At 37.9% G+C, this 21,273-nt stretch overlaps 1 protein-coding gene across 1 annotated transcript in view; it reads right to left on the bottom strand.

The window, feature by feature from the left end:
• The window catches only part of WDFY4 (WDFY family member 4), a 346,483-nt gene that overhangs the window by 141,810 nt on the left and 183,400 nt on the right, over window positions 1-21,273 (bottom strand). The window contains 4 exon segments of the mRNA XM_043980868.1: window positions 6,007-6,164; window positions 10,726-10,777; window positions 14,928-15,122; window positions 18,840-18,917. Of these exon segments, the coding sequence (XP_043836803.1) occupies window positions 6,007-6,164; window positions 10,726-10,777; window positions 14,928-15,122; window positions 18,840-18,917 (483 nt within the window).

Below are 21,273 nucleotides of genomic sequence, written 5' to 3'. Positions count from 1 at the left end.
TGGTGATGGAATATTATTGTGCTATAAGAAAGGACAAGCAGGATGATTTCAGAAAAAAACTTGGAAAGGCTTACATGAACTGATGTGTAGTGAACAGAACCAGGACAATGTTGTACACAGTAACAACAATATTGTTTGATGAAGAACCAAGACAATCCCAAAGGACTAATGATGAACTATACTATCCACCTCCAAAGAAAGAACTGATATTGATTGAATACAGACTGAAGAATGCTATTTTTACTTTCTCTCTCCTTCCTTCCTTCCTTCCTTCCTTCCTTCCTTCCTTCCTTCCTTCCTTCCTTCCTTCCTTCCTTCCTTCCTTCCTTCCTTCCTTCCTTCCTTCCTTCCTTCCTTCCTTCCTTCCTTCCTTCCTTCCTTCCTTCCTTCCATTTTCTTTTATTTGAGTCTTCTTGTACAAAATGACTAATATGAAAAGGTTTTACATAATTGCACATGTATAACCTATACTAATTTAGGGAGAGGAAAGGACAGGGATGGAGGGATAGAATTTGGATAGCAAAACTTTAAACTAAAATGTTAAAATGTTTTTAAAAAAACTAGCCTGTGTGTCACCATATCTCTTGATGAAAATAAAGATATTTTAAAAAGCGAATTTCATGAAAATTTGATTCAACTTAATTCAACCTTTATTAAGTCCTTACTATGTAAAAGGCACTGTGCTAGGTTCTAAGAATTTTTTTAAAAAGTGAAACAGTCTGGTCTTAAGGTGGTTCCATTCTTCTTAGGGAATAAAATATGAACACAAGTTAATGGGGATGGAGAAAGAGGGAAGAAGTGAACAAACATTTGTTAAGTGCCTACTATGTGCCATAGTAAATGATTTTTGCCTTACCTGACTGACAGTCAAGAATTGTGCTAGGCACTGGAGATATAGACAAGAAATTGAACAATCCCTACTCTCAAGGAGCTTATATTCTAAGACAGAAGGAAGGAATTGCATTCCAGACATAAGGATTTACAGGTAGGTATTCAAATTTGTAGTCTTCATACTTATACTTATGTCATATATGGCTATTGCCTCAAGTTTAATGGAAATGTACAATGCGAATCTGAAAAATGTGAACACTTTAGGGGTGTTCATTACTCTCACTAATCAGTACATAGCTGTGGTTGTGCAAAGGTAAAAGTGCGAGATGGAATGTTGAGAACAGGGAACAGTGAGTGGTCCAAATCAAAATCCCCAACTCATGCTAAGAATGGTTTCAGCATTTGCCAAAGTGTCACTAATGTGATTGGGCTTTTGTTCCACCAGGGTGGGGAATCCAGTTCCAGGATGGCACTTAAATACAAATCATCCAAAAGGCAGCTTTGACAATGAAAGCATATAGCATACACACTACAGGACAGTGAATGTCACCCCCTGCTGCCTTTTTAAATACTTCTGTCAAAAATGCAGTATAATCACCACTGCTAGCAGAAAGTGGCTGGTGTTTCTGGGGGCTTCCTGTGGAGTTGGAGAAAGAGCCTGAAGCTTAAGTATGAGACAGACACCCACATCTGTACTCTGTCCTATCAAGAGTGGGGAGCAATCAGGCATACTGCAGCATTCTCTCTTACCTAAGAATACCCCAAGGAGAGATACTACTCTGCTGGCAATATCAAACGATAACTCATGAAAACAGTAAAAAAAAAATGCCAAGGAAAGCTGATTCTTTAAAAAAACAAAAACAAAAAACAGGGGCAGCTAGATGGTGCAGTGGTTAAAGCACTGGCCCTGGATTCAGGAGTACCTGAGTTCAAATCCGGCCTCAGACACTTGACACGTACTAGCTGTGTGACCCTGGGCAAGTCACTTAACCCCCATTGCCACGCCGAAAAAACAAAAAACAAAAACAAAAAACCAACCAAACAACAACAAAAAAACTAAAACTAAAAACAAAACAAACAAGTAAAAAAAAAACCAACAACCCAGCAACTGCTTAGTCCATTGTGACAAAAGGCTATTGGATATAATATTCCAGATACCTGTTGGGTGGGAGCAATTGGTACAAAGTCAACCCTGTTATATTATCCATTATATAATATGGCTTTTCCAGGAGAGTGAAGGAGTGTGAAGATATTGGGAGAAATTTTGGTGATATAAGAAAATAAATGATATCAATAAAAATGTAATTTTTAAAAACCTGTTAATATTTTACTATGAGATATTCAATAGAAAATTTCCAACTTTGAGAAAAGTGAGTAGAGACTAACAACAATAACAAAAACTAAACACCCTGGGTGATAATAAAGGAAACTAGGGTTTTACCATTTTTTTTCTTGTGAACATTAACTATGTATGGATATATATATATATATATATACACACACATTTGTGTACATATGTATACCCACAAACACATAAACACACATATATAAACATACCCACATTTTGAAATATGCATAAATAGGAATATATTAATATTTGTATATATTTATATATAAATATGCAAAAAGAGAAGTTATATTTGTTGTTCAGTTGTTTCTCAATTGTTTTCGACACTTCTTAACCTCATTTGGGGTTTTCTTGGCAAAGATACTAGAGTGGTTTGCCTTTTCCTTCTCCAGATCACTTTACAGACGAAGAATCTGAAGCAAACAGGGTTAAGTGATTTGCCTAGAATCACAGTTAGTAAGGGACTGGGGCCAGATTTGAACTTGGAGAGATGAGTCTACCTGACTTCCAGGCCCAACACTCTATCTACTGTGCCACCTAGATGCCCAGAAGTCATATGGATACATGTATATGTATGCTTCTCTCTCTCTCTCGCTCTCGCTCTTTTCTCTCTTTCTCTGTCTGTCTCTTTCTCTCTCCTTTTTCTAAGTGTAATATTGGAGGTGGAAGGCTGGCCTTATAGTTAGAAAGACCTGACTTCAACTTCTGCCTTTGATACATACTAGTTTATATGACCGCTAGGCAAATTACTTTAACTCTCAGTGTGCCTCGGAAGCTCTCCAAAACTACATTGGAGATGAAATATCAATCTGCATTAGCAGAGGGATGTTCCATTTTGGGAGCTTTCCACACTGATGGTATCATAGGATCAGAACCATATCCCCCCAACTCTGATTTCTTCCCTCAAAAAAGGAAGACTACTTTAACTAATTTGATATGAATAAAATAAAGAATGCTATTTGAAGGAAATAGGGATAGTCACCTTGCAGAAGAGAAGACTTAGTGAGGGGATGACCAGGTATCTGAAGAGCTGGAAGCTGGAAGAGGGATGAAACTTATTCTATTTGACTGGGGTAGGGGAGGGCCAGAATTAGTAAGAAATTGTAAATTGCGAAGAGACAAAATTAGGTTTGGCCTATGGGAAATCCAACATAACTCCCTAACTGGAGCAATTCAAAAGCAGAATGGGCTAACAGTGGACTTCCCTTCACCAGGGTCTTCCAGTAAACGTTAAATTATCAGCTTGCTTGCTACCCTGTTACAAATTCTCTATAAGAATAAAAAAGAGAATTCTCCAACTTCTGAGTCCACTAGTTATTGATGAAATGAAGAATTTATTAAGGATAATGATCAGAAGTTCTACACTGAACACTAATCTGTTGCCTCACTATGGGATGGAAATGAGGTGACATTGGCTTCTCAAAGGCTATACCCAGGGAGCCCAAGCTCTCCATGTCTCAAAGCTGGAAAATCTCTGACTATAAACCCATGCAGGAATGTTGCAGAGATGATTCCTCAGATATTGGTTATATTGACTGACCTCTGAAGTTCTTTCTATAAGTTCCCATGCTTTGCTCTGTCACTCTGAAAAAGTCAGGCAATTCCCTTGAGATCAGGCCACTGGGAAGAGTCAAGAAATAATATTGTGATTTGGTAATATTTCATGGAAGCAGGGGAAAACGGAAAAAGCAAAGGTAAATGGTTGGCTGCCATTACTTCTTCTCTAATTAAAAGTGTGACCTAAAATCTCTAAAGGAGTGCCCTAAGGATTTGTCTTTGACTTGTGCTGTTTAACATTCTTATCAATGAATTGGTAGAGGCATAAATGCCAAGTTCACTTAATTTGTAGATAACACAATGCTGGGAAGAATAACTAGCATATTAGATAGAAGAAGGAATACAGAAAGATGTTAATAGGTTTCAGTCTCAGTTTCCCAATTAAATACAATGAAATGAAGTAGGAAGGAAGGGTTCAAAGTCTTTGGGTTTACTTGGGTTTGAAAAAAAGATCAACTGGGGTAGCTAGGTGGTGTTGGGGCAGCTAGGTGACAGTCAATAGAGCACAGGCCCTAGAGTTTGGAGGACCTGAGTTCAAATCTGACCTCAGACACTTGACACTTACTAGCTGTGTGACCCTGGGTAAATCACTTAATTCCAATTGCCTCCCCCCATAAAAAAAAAAAACAAGAAAAAAACAAAAAGATCAACTTCATAAATATAAAATGTAGGGAAAAGCTTTGATAGTATATGTCCCATAAAATATCTAGGGATTTCAGTGGACTGGCAGTCTATATCTGTCAAGAGCAACAAGACAGACAAACAGACATATACACACGCACACACACAAAGTGTCAGTCTAGCCCACATCATCACAGCTAACATTTACATAGTTTTCAAAGACTTCATATAATATTTCATTTGATAATACATTGTTGCTTATTTTATATGTATCATATTAAATATGTGATAACTTACAAAACCCCCATGAGTTAAGTATAATGATTATCTCCATTTTATAGATGAACAGACAGACTGAGAGAAGTCACTTCTTCAGAATCACATACCTAGTAAGTGTCTGAAGCAGGATTTGAACACAGCTCTTCTAAACTCTAGGTCAAGTGATCTATTCACTGTGCCACTTAGCTAATACATTAAGAGGAATATTAAAGGAAATCATAGTGTCCAGGATGATGATGACGACGACGACGACGATGATGATGGGGATGAAATTTCAGCTAGAGGACAGTGAAATCTATCCAAATCCATGGATTCCTTGAAATCTATCCACAAACCCCAGGTTATAAACCCCTGATTTAGACAGAGAAATACCCAGGGGAAGGGAACAAAGGGATGAAAAGCTATTCCAGCTTAATGACATTTTACATATGCTACTACCATGAGTCCCAGATCAATCTTTACATTGGAATCAAGGGAATGAATTATATAACTTTCTAGGTTAACACCATAATTCAAGAAAAAAATTCAGATTTTTCTGGTTTATTTTTTTCCATCCAAAAGTCTGTTTATTCCCCACCCATGCTTATGCCTCCCTCCTCCCTAGATCTCCCTTATTCTTACTCTACCCTTTTTATATTATTCCTAAAACTGGCCACATAGCAGATGCTTATTTAATAAGTATTTGTTGAGATCATGAGGGTTTTAGGCTAGAAATTTCCAGCTTTCTAGCTGATTAGTATTTCTTTTCTTGTTCTATTATGAGGGAGGTGAAACCAATCACATTCACCTACATAGGACCTTTCCTCTCCCTATAAAAATGCCTGGTCCATTCTGACTGCAGGTTAGCCATGACTGGAATTGCCTGAGACACCTTGAACCATGGACCTAAGAGTCAAGATCATTGTGTGCTTGAAGATCTCCATCTTGGGGTTCCCTGGAGACATCTCTAGCCGTGTCCCTCCTATTCCTCTTTCCTAGTTCAGCTTTGAAGGTATTAATTGATTATGGCCTTAGTGGTAGTAAGTAGGGTAGTAAGGGGGCTGCTCCGGTTTGGAGTTCTCAGACACAATCCTAATATGTAAAGCTCATTGGTCTATCCTAGTAACTTTCCCTTAATTGGCCTGGCTTCAATTTCTCTTGGAGAATCTTTGGTTGAGCCACATGACCTTTCTTTGGATATTTCCCTTTAAAAAATCAAAGGGTCTACTGCTTTCGGCATTAACTGACTTGTCTAATTTATCTGCAAATTTCCATTAGTCCTACCAATGGAGTTCAACAGTGAACTAATTTCGGCACCAAGACTAGTGATCTGAGTGAAGACAGCTGGTTGTCTTCACAGGAAGCTGATTCAAACCCACCAAAGGTAGTACCTTTTCTTTGTCTGCCAATTCCTGTAAAATAACTTTTCTCTCCCGACACAGTTCCAAGAAATCTTCTGAGTGAAGGCTTTCATACAAGGCAGGGAAGAATGTCAGCTGTGTACAGTCTTCTATCTCATCTCTCTCTTCTCCATTTGGCATCAACTCATCTGCATCATTACAAGGGAAAGCACAATTTCAGAGGAAGCAAGATGACCTACCAAGAGGGAAAGCAATCTGGACTTTTGCCCAATATACTCCATCTTGGACAAGGGAGACATTTGGTGCTTAAAGTGACAACGTAAGTTAGAAATGACATTCATCTAGGCACTCTAGAACAATGATGTCAAACTCAAATAGAAATGAGGGGCATTAAAGTATATATAAGGATGCCTACAAGCACACATAGAGATAAAGTCACATACTAACATTATTTACATTTTGTTTTAATGTATTTTAATTTTGTTAAACATTGCCCCATTACATTTTAATCTGGCTCAGGTAGCACTCAGGGGAGTTGTGGGCTTCATGGGGCCCAAGAGATGCACATTTGATATCTCTTGTATAGAACAATATGGATCACTCCAAGAAATTTATATATATATATATATATATATATGTGTGTGTGTGTGTGTGTGTGTGTGTGTGTGTGTGTATGTATATGAATATATGTTTGTATATGTATATATGTATGTATATATATACACATAGACATACACATAAATTAAAATCAATATAAATATATATGAAATCAATATAAATAAAAAACAAACATATATAAATATATATGAAATCAATATAAATAATATATAATGTATATATACACACATATGTATATACATATGTTTCACTCAAATCTAAACTGAATCAAAGTAACTAATATTTTATGAAAGTTAAAACATTAGAAACCTTTTCATAAGGTACTTTCAGTACTACATTGTTATTATTATTATTACTATTTTTATTATTAGCATTAGCATGTATATAGCTCCTGCCCTGTAGATGTGAGGATCAAATAATACAATATTTGTAAAACGACAACCCAACAAGGTGGGTACTGGGATGACATATCTTCACTTTACAGTTAAGGAAGCTGAGTCAAACAGATGTATTTTACATATTTATAGACCTTATCATGAAACAAAACACTTCAATGGCTGGGGGATTGGGGGGGGGAGGGAGAAATGTAACAGAGTGGATAGAAGAGAATATCTCTGGAAAAAAACAAGAAGATTTGGGTCCAAATCTCACTTCAGATACTTCTTGGCTCCATGACTCTGGGTAAATAACTTAATCTTTATTAGCTTTAGTTTTTTCCCATTTATAAAATGGGAAAAATAGTATCACCTAGCTTAATCTTACAGTTGTGAGACTCAAATAAGTTGAAGTAAATTAAATTGTTTTCTAAACTTTAAAGCAATACTATATAAATGTTATCTATGATTAGTCATTTTTTTCTGCTCAATGACTCATGAGGTCATCAATATAGATTCAACCCAGATGTACTGCTCTCAACCCAATGATACCATAATGAGTTTCTGGGGCCAAAATAATTTTGTCTCCTGAGGGTTGGGTATGCTGGTGAAGTTTTTTTCCTAACTTGTTTAGAGTGGTCATTAAGGAGCTATACTGAAAACCTGTCTGGCTTGGCAGTATCTATCTGAGGTATTGTTCTTTGTCCACAGACTTCAAAAATCTTGATGAAACCATGAGGAGATATCAAAGTAAGACTTGAATGGAAGAGGAATTCTATAAGTAAAATAATATCTATTGTAGGAGATGTAGGAAATGGAACCCTCTATACTAAGGTTAAATTAATATATTTAGATTATATAATATTACATACTGTGAGAGTTGGAAAAACGCCCCTTGCTGGGAGGAACATTTTGTGAGCTCTGGCCTGAGGACAAGCCATGTGGCCTTGGCATCAGGAAGTGATGTTTACTCATGGGTACTGTCGAGCAAGGCTACCAGCCAATTAGCTTGGAGGTGTGTGTGTGTGTGTGTGTGTGTGTGTGTGTGTGTGTGTGTGTGTGTGGACAGCCCTGTTTCTGTTTTCATGGGAGGCTTCTGAGGCAAAGAAGGGTCGAGGCTCTCTCTTTTTGCCTGGGACCTCGTGTGGAGTGGAGCAGGGACTCTGGCTCCCTTAGATAGATAGATGAAGGCATCCTGGTCTCTTTCTATCTCCTCACCAAATTCCTATGTTCCTTAATAAATACTTAAAAGTCTAAACTCTTGTTAAAGCTTCTAATTTATGGTGACCACTCATTAGATTTTAGATAGTCTAGCTAGAATTTAAGCCCCCTTACAGATGGTTATATGACAACATTAAGCTGAATCAGAAAAGCACAGGATCTTAGAGGTGGAAGGAAATTCAAAGGACACCCTGTTAATACAGAATTTGCTCACCACATTTTAGAAAATACTAATAAGCTAGAAAATATCCAAAGGAAAGTAATCGCAACATCAAAGGCCCTAAAATCATGCTATGAGATGAATGGGTTAAGGAACTGAGATTTAGTTTGTGTAAGAGAAAACACAGGAGCATCATAATAGCTGTCACAAAATATTTGAAAAGCTGTCGAGTGGAAGGGGGATTAGATAGATATATTCTTCTTCTCCAGTGAGGGCACAACTAGGCACAATGGGTGGATGTTGCAAAGAGGCAGCTTTACGCTCAATGTCAGGAGAAACTTCCCATCAGAAATTTCCCCAAATGGAGTGGATTGCCTCCTGAGGGAGCAAGCCCTGCCTAAAATACTTAAGAAAATTCTGGGTAGGCACTTATTGGGGATACTAATTAACATCACTTATCTCTTGGCTCCTTTCCAAACCTGGAATTCTGTGATGGTAGGTAACCCTAAAGAGAGATGACAGATATTGATAATATTTGAATGGGGTCAAGCTTACCCTATAGCTTATTAGTGTTGATTGCATAGCACTTTAAGAATGACAAGTATGTTATACACATTATCTTATTTTAGCTTTATAGGAGCCTTGGGAGGTAGGTATTATAAAACTCATTTAGCATATGAGGAAACTGAGGCTCAGAAACTGAGTGATTTGCCCATAACCACACAGTTAGTGTCAGAGGCAGAATTTGAACCATTATCTTCCTGACTCTGAGTCTTGTATTAACCCTCCTGGTCATTCTCCTGTAATCACATCTAACATTTTCAATGTCCTCCTTGAAATATGGTTTCTAATACTGGATATGTTACTACTGATGTGATCTGATCAATAAAGTGTATCATATAGGACAACTCCCTTGTTACGGTAAGATAATATCATGGGAAGACCACTGGGCTTGGTATCAGACAATCTGGGTTTGTATCCTGCCTCAGGTACTTTGTAATCACAAGTTTCCCTATCTATAAAACAAAGAAAATAATTTTTTTTTTTGCAGGCAATGGGGGGTTAAGTGACTTACCCAGGGTCACACAGCTAGTAAGTGTCAAGTGTCTGAGGCCGGATTTGAACTCAGGTACTCCTGAATCCAGAGCCGGTGCTTTAACCACTGCACCATCTAGCTGCCCCTTCATTCATTCATTCATTCATTCATTTGTTCATTCATTTATTTTAAAGATAATCATTTTTAAAACATCTTACAAAGGTATTGTGAAGAAAGTGCTTGTAAACATACCAGCTTATATTTACATAATACTTCAAGACTGACACATTGAGAGTGCATAGGGAAAATCCTACAGATGAGACAAAACAAGAGAACCAGAACCTTTTGTAGTTTGCATTGTCTACATTCCCTACCCTCTCCTTAATGTATATATAGTTGGCCATGTAAAGCCACTCTAGTCATCTAATGCTATACACTGTATGGTAGTCCATGGCCACTTGGCCAGTATAGGCTTTGAGAATCTAATGTTTTGGAGAGTTGCCTGACACTAAGGTTCAGTCCTAATCCAAGCCCCAATAAGCCATCAGCATAGATGGCATTTCTATAGATTTTGATGTTTTAAAAGTGATTTATATGCATCATCTCCCTTTTCCCTTCACAACAACCCCACTGATGAGAAAATTCAGGCACAGGGAGCATAAATAACTGGCCAATGGCCACACATCTGGGGAATGCCTGAGCTAGCTCTTGAACCCTGGGTCCTCCAACAATGGGGTTTAGCCCAACTTAATGCTTGAGTTTGTCTTGTGACACATTATGGCTGAACTTTAGTGCCTCAGGCAACTGTCTTAAATTATACATCAATGGATGGGGTTCCCATACCAATAAAAACATTGTTCTGGAAACTCCCCCTTTTCCTCCTCTACCCCTCCAGGAAACTCTTTCCACAAAAAGATGCAGGTGATACATTTTGAACAACATTTTTATATTGAAAAGAGAGTTGTATTTTAATTGAAACATCAGTTCTTATAGATTAGTGTTCAAATGGCAGCATTTCCCCCATATTTATTCAAAAACAATTACAAGCTGCATTTTTATTCACTCTGAATATATGTCTGGATGCTTTTGAAAAATGCCAAAATGCTCCAAGACTTGGCATTATAATTGACAAGCAAATTCTACCCTAGTGATCTTGGTCTGAATTCAGGAAGCTAGCTTTCTAAAGGTTTCTCTAGGAATATGGTCCTTCCTAAAGGATAATGTGTGGGATAATACTCCAGTTACCGCTTACACCCTGGTAAGAGGAAATCTGAGTTCTAAAATTTTTTTTTATTTTTCACAAGCACAAAACTTAGCTAAGTTAAGAAATAAAATAATACCTTGATTTTCAGCGTTTGTTGGAGAAGTTTCATTATTTTTGGCTTGGTTAACCTAAAATGAGACCAGATATGGGAACATTAAGTATTAAGATATACATATGAAGCATCCCTCCCCTGCACACACAGACACAATGCACATACACAGTGCACACACTTACACAATACACACACACACACACACACACACACACTTGAATTTCCTTTGATTACACTCAAAGGGAAAGATACAAAGAATTGCTTAAAGATAATAAGAAAATATAAATACTAAAGAACCAGAGTCCAAAGGTGGAAAAACCCCCAATCTTCCATTAAATAAGCTTTACAGAAATTACCCAAGAGGATGCCAATATAGGGATTAAATATTGAGTTTAGGTCATCTCAATTTCAGTTCTGTTTGTTATACTAAAAATAAATGCCTGGTAGAGATAATATGTTTAACAGAGTACTGGCTGAGACACCAATGGGATCATCTTGATTTCCAGACCTACAGCTCTGTCATTTACATCGTGAATAAGTTGCTTAATTTTTTTTCTGTCTCCATTTTTTAAAAAATTAGGTTCCACCATATGTTTCTATAAAGTGCCAAATACATGGAAATGGTGAGAAAATGGAAACTTATTTTATTATGTTTTGCAGTGCTGATGAAATGGAATCAAGCTAAATAAAGTCTTTGGAGACTAGAATTCACTCCAAATATTCAGAACAACAACAAAAAAAACCTTTCATTGGTTTAAGGACAGCTGTGAAGGACAAGAGCCTGTAGAATGAGCTGTTTTTTCCACATGCATCCCACAGCATGATCCATTTGAATCATCATCAGAAATTAAAATTGTTAAGTCAGTATTTACATGAGTTTTGATGAGATAAAGATCAAGTTTAATGGCAATGAAACTGAAGGAACTACTCAGATAACTTTGCCCCACAGTATTTGTTTCAACAATATTAATGGCAAGATTTCAGAGAACAGTCAATGGGAAGAACATAGGATCATAGATTTAGACCTGGGAGGGATCTTAGAAGTCATCAAGATTAACTCCTTTATTTTATATGTAGGGAAGTTGAGACAAAGAGAGCTTAAGTGATTTGGCATGGGTCATTGAGATAGTGACTAAGGCAGGAATCTAATTCATTTTACTGCATCTGAATTTATCATACTATCTGTTATACCACTAAATTGCTGAAAAGGCTACTGAATTTGGGATTAGAAGACCTGGGTTTGAATTTGAATCCTGGTTTAATTACTGCTATATGAATAACCTTAGACAGGGCCCTCAGCTAGTCAGGACCTCAGGTTCCTCATTTGTACAATGGTGGGTCTATATTGTCCTCCTAGTTCTAAATGCAAGATTCACAGTGGCACTTCCAAACTTCTATACCATCCTTAAACCTCCTGTGGCTCCCTCTCTCCCCACTCTTTCAGCTAAGAACTTTGCCTCATATTGAGGACATTCATCATGAACTCCATCTCCTCCACTCTTCTTCATCTCTTATCTCTCAGGTGCCTTCTGCCACTCTCTCCTTCTCCCCCTGTCTCACATGATGAAGTAGCTTTACTCCTTACCAAGGTTAACTTCTATGTGTTCAAATGATCCCTTTCCACTCTGCCTCCTCCAACACGTTGCCCCCTTTGTTACCTCCATTCTCACTTATTTTAAATCTCCCCCTCTCCACTGGCTTATTTCTTATTGACTACAAAAGTGTCCATGTCTCCCCTATCCTAAAAATAACCCATTTGATCCTTTTACCCCTGCTAACTATTCTTATAGATCTCTTCTGTGTATTGTAGCCAAACAGCTCAAAAATCATTTAGAATAGGTTCCTCTATTTTCTCTCCTATCAATCTTTTCTTTTTTTCAGAGCAATAAGGATTGAGTGACTTGCCCAGAGTCACACAACTAGTAAGTACTTGTCAAGTGTCTGAGGATGGATTTGAACAGGTCCTCCTGAATCCAGGGCCAGCATTTTATCCACTGCGCCACCTAGCTGCCCTTCAATCTCATTCTACTGAAACTGCTTTCTCCAAAATTACTAATGATCTCTTGGGTGCTGAAACCAATGGCCTTTTCTCAATCCTCACCTTCCTTGACCTCTTGTGGCCTCTGAGAGTGTTGATACCTCTCTATTCCTCCTCCAGATCATGCCCTCTAACCATAGGTGTCCCTCAGGCTTCTGTCCTTTTTTTAGTTCAGTTTGGTAATCTCATCTGCTCCCAATTGCCATCTCTATGCTGATGATTCTCACATCTGCCTTTCCTCCCCCAATCTCTCTATGACCTTTAATTTTGCCTTTCAGATTTACCTTTCAGACATCTAGAAGTAGATGTCTTAAATTCAATATGTCAAAAGCCGAACTCAATATCTTTTCCCCAAACCTTCCCTGCCTCTTACCTTCCCTATTACCTTCCCTATAGAGAGCAACACCATCTTCCCAATCCCTCAGTATCACAACCCTAGGACTCATCCTGGTTTCTTTGCTACCTTTTGACTCCCAAATCCAAACTGTTTCCAAGGTCTGTTGATTTCATTTTTTCAACATCTCTTGATTATGTTCCCTTCTCTCCTCTGATATTGTAAACACTCTAGTGTTGGTTCTCATCATCTCCTACCTAGATTAATGCAATAACCTGATGGTGGACTTGCCTACTTCAAGCCTCTTCCCCACTCCAATCCATCCTCTATTTGGACACTAAAGTGCTTTTCCTAAAATGTAGATCTGATTATGTCATACATTCCCCAATAAATCCCTATGACTAGGAAATCATATCACTTCCAAGATCAAATACAAAATCCTCACTTTGGTGTTCAAAGTCCTTCATGACCTTCATAGGTTATGAATTTGCCTTTCAAATTTTGTACACCTAACTCCCCAACACATACTCTTTTCCTCCTTTTTTCAAGGCAATGAGGGTTAAATGACTTGCCTAGGATCACACAGCTAGTAAGTATCAGGGGTTTGAGGCCAGATTTGAACTCGGGTCCTCCTGAATCCAGGGCCGGTGCTTTTTCCACTGCTTCACCTAGCTGCCCCTGACACATACTCTTTTTATCCAATGATACTGCCCTCCTGACTGTGCCACGAACAAGGCACCAACTCTTTGCTCTAAGCATTTTTGGGCTGTCTCCTGTGCCTAGAATTCTCTTCTTCCTCTGTTTCTACCTTCTACAGGAAGTCTTCCTTAACTCCTCTTAATTCTAGTCCTTTTCTCTTTAATTGTATCCTATGTATCCTGTATATCGCTTGTTTTGTATATATTGTTTTGCTTCTTGTCTCCCCCATTAGATTGTGAGCTCCTGAAGAGCAGGGATTGTCCTGTGCCTCTTTTCCTATTCCAGAACAGGGCAGCTAGGTGGCACAGTAGATAGAGCACTGACCCTGAAGTTGGGAGGACTTGAGTCCAAATCTCACCTCAGACACTTATTAGCTGTATGACTCTGGACAAGTCACTTAATCTCAATTGTCTTAAACATTTGGGGCCATTGCCAGTCATCCTGACATATATCTTACCACTGGACCCAGATGGCTCTGGAGGAGAGAGTGAGGTTGGTGACCTTGCACAGACCTCCCTCATTTCACTTCAGTGCAAGTTATGACATCACCTCCTGATATCATGGTCCTCTTCAAGAACAAAGGACAAACAACAACATTCTAGCACATAGCCCAGTGCCTAGCATATAGTAGCAACTTAATAAATGTCAGTTGATCCCATAATTCATGAATGCTTTAAATTCTCCTTGCCTTAATAAGTGGTATCCAAGAGGTTTTATGGTTCGAAAAAATATCACTCATGACCAGGGATCAGTCCCTAGTGATTGGATCCTCCTAACTTGACCAGATTGATTCTTTGACAACAGACCCAGTCCTTCACTGGGTCTTGCATTTGTAGCCTTTCAGCTTAGTAAGGTATGCCAGCTATGGAAACCCAATGGTTCAAAGGGGGATATCACCAGAGGATTGGCCATAAGGTAGTGTGAGTGGTTCTTTTTTAAACCACAGAACAGCATAAATACTGTCTAACTGGGAGCTGGGAAGACCAAACTTTGAATCCTGCTTCAGTCATTGTCTGTGTGACCAATGGAAAGTCCATTAACCTCTCATAGCCTCAACTTCCCTAACTATCAATTAAGGGGTTGGACTTGATGACCTTCTAGCTCTAAGTCTATGATATACATACACATGCACATATATACTACCATGTTACTTACAATTTTCAGGGACTCCCCAGCAAATTTTCTTCGTATCCTCTTCCTCATACGGGCTGGTCCTTCGCGCCAATCAAGAGACCACTGGGAGCAGGGCACTGTCTCTAACTTTTGCCCCCACAAACCCAATTCATTGAAAAGTTGATCTTTCATTTTGTTCCACTCACTTGCTGCCTTGCTGTAGACACATTTCTGTCTCTGAAATAGAATTGTATCTATCACTTCATTTGTTTTCCCTTTGGACAATGCAATAAATTTCAAAATTATTTTCTAGTCATTAACAACAGCATATTGATAATAATAACAATAGCCAACATGTATATGACAATTTAATATTGCAAGACAGTTTATATGTATTATTCTGGACAAAGGTTTCAGTGCATCCTCAGTGTTTGTAAATTTTTGAGCTATGAATAATATGAGGAAAAAGCAAATTTAGAGCCATAGAATCTGAGTGTGGTAAAGATCTTTGAAGATGTCTATTCCAAACACTTCTTGAAATACACATTCCTTCTACAATATACTTAACAAGTGATTATTTAAGGGTTTTTTGAACGTTTAGTGACATGGAATTCATTATCTCCTTGTATAGTCCAATAGACATAATGACTTGAGCCATTTGAGGCAGAATTCAAATGCAGACCCCTCCTGATATCTAAACTAGATGTCTTCACATTATTCTATATTACTAGAAGAATGTTTTCTCTAGAACAAAAAGGGAGGTGATTATTCTGCCCTGCTAGGTATTGGTCAGATTACATTTGGAGCACTGTGTCCATTTTTAGGCACCATTTTTTAAGAAAGACATTGAAAAACATACACGAGTTCAGAGAAAAATGACAAGGATGGTGAGTGCAAGACCCGAGTTAGTAAGACATGGATTTAGAAGCTGAAGGACCATATGAAAATTGCTTAGCCTCCCTGAGTCTCCATTTCATGGCTGATTGCTTCTTTATTTGCTCCAATACACTTTTTAAAAGAAATTCTCAACTATATGCATACTCCCAACTTCTTTTCTTTTCATAGCTTCAGATCTTCAGTTTTGGAATGGAGAATTGGGGAGAAGCCTAGGAAGACCTGAGAAATGAGATTGCTTAAATCTCTTTGGAGCTTATGTGATATGAACTAAACAAAAGGCAAACTTTGGTTTTGACTGCATCGGGTAAGGGGAAAAAAGTTAAGCACTCATTCTCTGTTACAAGGGAAGAGAAAAAATCTGTACTCTATCTCTAGGCTGACAGCATTTTCATCCGCTTTCCTTTTAAAATCAAAATAATCTATTCTAAATATTTAAAGATCTGGAACGTGTCCACATGGGCCATCCTAAAGATGTTGATTTTCTCAAAAATAATTGAATGGACAAGCAAAACTTTCATAGCAGATTCCATTTCATAAGATGGGTTCCTCATGAGTGATACTCAGGTTCATGAACCCTCTATTGAACAGAAGCCAAGTATGAAGTTGAGTAGTGCTAATGCACAGTCTCTTCTTCCACAGAATAGCTTTCAATGGGTACTTGGAGTTCTATCATTTGGTTTTCTTGGTTCCCAGTAGGTGTTTTTTAGCCTCAGCTGCCCTATCCCATTAGCCTGTAGAATCTCAGAAATTGCTGAGGAAGCCCAACCAAATTCCAACTTCAAATACCTGTAATTTCTTTGGTGTGAGTATTCCTGCCACTGAGACAGATCACAACCCCTCTTTAAATTCATTGATGATCAATAACTGCTCAGAGGGGCAGCTAGGTGGTGCAGTAGATAGAGTACTGGCCCTGGAGTCAGGAGGACCTGAGTTCAAATCCGGCCTCAGACACTTGACACTTAACTAGCTGTGTGACCCTGGGCAAGTCACTTAACCCCAATTGCCTAAAATAAATAAATAAAAATAACTGCTCAGAAGGACCTGAGTTCAAATCAGGCCTCTGACACTTGACACTTACTTGCTGTGTGACCCTGGGCAAGTCACTTAACCCTCATTGCCCTGCCAAAAAAAGAAAGAAAGAAAGAAAGAAAGAAAGAAAGAAAGAAAGAAAGAAAGAAAGAAAGAAAGAAAGAAAGAAAGAAAGAAAGAAAGAAAGAGGCAGGAGCAGCTAGGTGGCACAGTGGATAAAGTACCAGCCCTGGATTCAGGAGGAACTGAGTTCATATCCAGCCTCAGACACTTGACACTTACTAGCTGTGTGACCCTGGGCAAGTCACTTAACCCTCATTACCCAGCCACGCCCCCCAAAAAGGCACGATGACCAATAACTGCTATTGCTGAAAAAAACTAATCAATGTGAGTCTAAACTGGTAATAAGCCTTATATCACCCTGAGCTAAGCAGATGGACTAGACTTTGCTGGTACTCAAAGCCTTTTTGGCTTGGCAGGACCTGCCTGACCTGGCACTCATAGGAATAGCCTTTGAAAAACCAGAGTTACTTTCATGCTTCCATGATGATGCATTACAATAGGACTATAGTGGAGAAGCTCCAGCCTCTCACCCACAAAACTGTTAAATTTCTTTCAGTCAATGCACATGAACTTTAGGAAGGGTCACAGGAGATTAAAAAGACACAGCTGAAGATTTAAATCCTATGTCAGATCGGTAATTTCGACATTTCAAGGGAATAAAAAATATACTTTTCCCTAAAAGTTAAGTATAAAAGATGAGATCATTTTAATAGTAGTTTGGACCTTCCCAAAGTTTTGTTGATTCCACCAATTTCCTTTTCATTTGTAATATAACTCAATTTAGTCCAAGTATATTCACTGGAGCTAATTCAAATTTTTAAAATTACTTACAGAGGTTCTACTTGTGCAAGGCACTGTGCAACAGGACATCTTGGGTTACATAGTGAATGTAGACTCAGCAAAGTATGTATCCTGAACTATTTTCCAAATGGGGAAGGGACGGCACCATAAACTCACACAAACAACTGCCTACCAAATTCCAAGTAGTGAAAGAATTTGATTTTCCTTAAAGAGGAGCAAAAAGAGAGGTTTTATTCACAGCATCTCTAGAAGCTTCTATGTTGTCCCTTTGGGGTATTAAATAAGAGCATCATGTTAGTTTTGATGTATCAAACATGTAATCTTGTCATATCATCTTGAGGTCACCCCATATTATGAATTATATGAAACTACTAGGACAGGTGGCTTTGCAAAAGTTTAAGTTTTCCTACTCTAGTCTCCCTGGAGAAAGGTAGGTACAAACATCATGGTAATAAATACTTGGGGGAATGATTTTTCTCATTTAAAAATGGAGATTGATCATGGGAAGAAGTTGTATCATTCTTATATACTTCAGTACTGCAAAGAACTGTCATTTCAATATTCTGATTAATCTGCCTACAGAGAACACACGAGTCCTCTATGTCTTAGTAGTAAATCTTTGTGAATTGCTATGGATCAAAAACAAAAATCAAACAAACAAACACAAACACCAAAACCCTCAACTGGATGTTCCATAGTTCCAAACTCAATATATCCAAACTAGAGCTTTCAATAATACCCAAGTATTTCCTTATTTTGCCCATTTCTGCTAAAGATATTGTCTTATTTTCTGTCACTGAACATTGCAAGCTCATCATTTTGGTGTTTTTTTTTTCCTAGACCATTTCCGGTTCCACTATGTCCCTTTTGATATGTTGGGACCTCAAATAGATAAAAGACTCAAATTAGGGTCAGGCCAATACTGGTATTTATATTTATTTTGTTTGTACACAGTTGTTTGTATGCTTTCTCCTACATTAGACTGACCTCCTTGAGGATGGGACATTATTTTTGCCTTTCTTTGTACCTTTGCTATTTAGCACAGTGCCTGACACACAGTAAAAATTTAACAAGTGCTTGTTGGTTGATTTACTGACTACTTTCCTGAAGTTTGGGGAATAAATTTCAATAGGAAATTTGAAGAAAAACTGTTCTATTTCTTACCTGGACATGATCTTTGTATAAAGATGCATAGAGCTCCTGGCCTCGTCTTCTGTATTCCTCCATACATGACACAAAATCCTATAGAACGAAGCAGAGCAAATCTCAAATTTCCATTGGAACAAAGATATATTGAAATAACTCCATTATTATAAAATAGGAGAGGGATCAAACTTTTGATTTCAATTGGTATAAGGAGCTGCTAATGAGAAACACCTCTAATAATGCCAGGCAGCATCTTAGAAGGTTGCCTAGGACACTGAGGAGTTAAGTGATTTGGCCAAGGTCACACAATCAATGTGTCACAGGTAGGGCTTGAGTCCAAGTATCCATAGTTTTGAGGACAGCTAATAAAAGAAATAATATTATTTGGTCAAGAACATCATAGTCCCTGCAAGTAGTGGAAAAGGAAATAAATATGAAGACCAAGATCTGACTAATTTTAATGACTAGAAGTGCCATTTTGTCCTAATGTAAGGCTGAATTTGAAATTTCCTTTACTCCTTGATTTGACTACTTATAAAAAGGTTACTAGACTGATTAATCTAGGGAATATTATAGGTATAATGAATAATATTTGTTTTATTTTTATTTTGATTCATAAATTTTGTTTTCCTCATACCTCCTCCTACTCCCCATCCCAGGCCCTTTTTCTTGTAATAAAGAAAAAAAATTAAGGAAAACCAACCAACCCAGTGACCACATCAGATAGCATATGCAACACTGTACAGTAAGGGATATATTAGAAAATGTTTAATGACCAGTTTTCCAAAAAAAGTATGCATGACATACTTTTAAATTTAATCTTCATCACCCTTTTTTTTATCACTTTCTTAAGTCTAGACAATCAACAAAATAAATAAAGCCTTGATTTATAGCATTTGTTGATTTCTGAGTTATGAATGTTAACACTGAAAATTTAACAATTGGCTCTCCTGAATGGATTCCAGCTGGTGCTAGCACACTTCTGTGCATATTGTTAGTCTTTCCCCTCTCTTTGTTTAGAGGAGGGAACCCTTTCATTGGCATGGTATACCTGAAAGAGCACTGAACTTGGAATACCAAGCCTGAGTCTGAATTATGGATGTGTGTGAACTTGATCAACCTGTTTAACTTATCTGGGCCCATTTCCTTATCTGTAAAATAATAGGTTAGACTACATCATCTCAGAGTCCATTTCAGATTTAGATTCTTTATCTTCTGATTCATTCTGCAATACCACCAATTATGTTTTGTTTTTTCTAGATTTTAGTCAAATTCCTGACACAATTTCTCATGCTGTTCTTCAGAAAATAGAGAAATATGGGCTAGACGATAACAGAATTAGGTTCATCTCTGTGTGTATATGTGTGTGTGAGTCCATATGGATGAAGCCTAAGAGAAGTCATCAATGTTTCCATCTTGGTAGATCTCTAAAGCTGCAGTCCTGTGCTTGGCCCCATGCTAGTTATCCTTTTTTTTTTTTCAATGACTTGCTTAAAGACCTATACAACATGTTCCTCAGTTCTACAGATGCCTCAAATCTGAATGGGACATCTACCATGGCAGATAATAGTCAAAAAGATCTTGTAACATAAAATATTTGGCAGAATCGATTAGGATCCAGTAATGGGTGGTACAATTTGGGAAGGACATTAAAGGGAACCAAGATGTTGAAAAGCCTTGAGTTCATACCATATGAGAATTGATTGAAGGAATTAGGAATGGTTAGCCTGAAGAAGAGATGATATAGGAGGAACAAAAATTGTGTTCAAGTATTTGAAGGTATATTGTATGTATAAAAAAGTAGACTTGTTTTGCTTGGACCCCCAAAACCAGAATTAGGAGGAATTGGTGGAAGATACAAAGAGTCAAACCTAGGCATGATTTCAGGAAAAGGTTATTAACAATTGTTGTTGTTCAGTTGTTTCTAGTCCTGTCTGACTCTTTGTGACCCCGAAGATACTAGAGTGGTATACCATTTTCTTCTCCAGCTCATTTTACATTTGAGGAAAATGTGGCAAACAGGGTTAAGAGACTTGCTCAGGGTTATTCAGTTAATAAGTATCTGAGGTTAAATTTGAACTCAGACCTTCCTGACTCTGGGCCAAGAGCTCCATCCACTGTACCACTTAGCTCCCCTATTGACAATTAGACACATTTAAAAATAAGATGGACTGCCTCGGGAGATTGTAAATTCATTGTTTTTGAAGATCTTCCACATTAAAGCTGGAAAGCCAGTCAGCAGCTTATATTCCATAGAGGGAATTCTTGTTCAGGTATAGTTTTGATTAGATGGCCCATGAGATCCTTTCTTACTCTGATATTCTACCAATGTGTTTTCTCTATCACGATAACATAGATTACAACCTCAACCCAGTTGCTGGACTTTCAAAGCAGGCAAAATCTGTGTGTGTGTGTGTGTGTGTGAGTAGGTGTGAGAGAGTGGGTGTGTATG

The sequence above is a fragment of the Dromiciops gliroides genome, chromosome 2 (assembly GCF_019393635.1).
Source record: "Dromiciops gliroides isolate mDroGli1 chromosome 2, mDroGli1.pri, whole genome shotgun sequence".
In the NCBI taxonomy this organism is placed as follows: Eukaryota; Metazoa; Chordata; class Mammalia; order Microbiotheria; family Microbiotheriidae; genus Dromiciops; species Dromiciops gliroides.
Note: the sequence above shows the minus strand (reverse complement) of the source record. Positions and strands in the feature narration are given on the sequence as shown.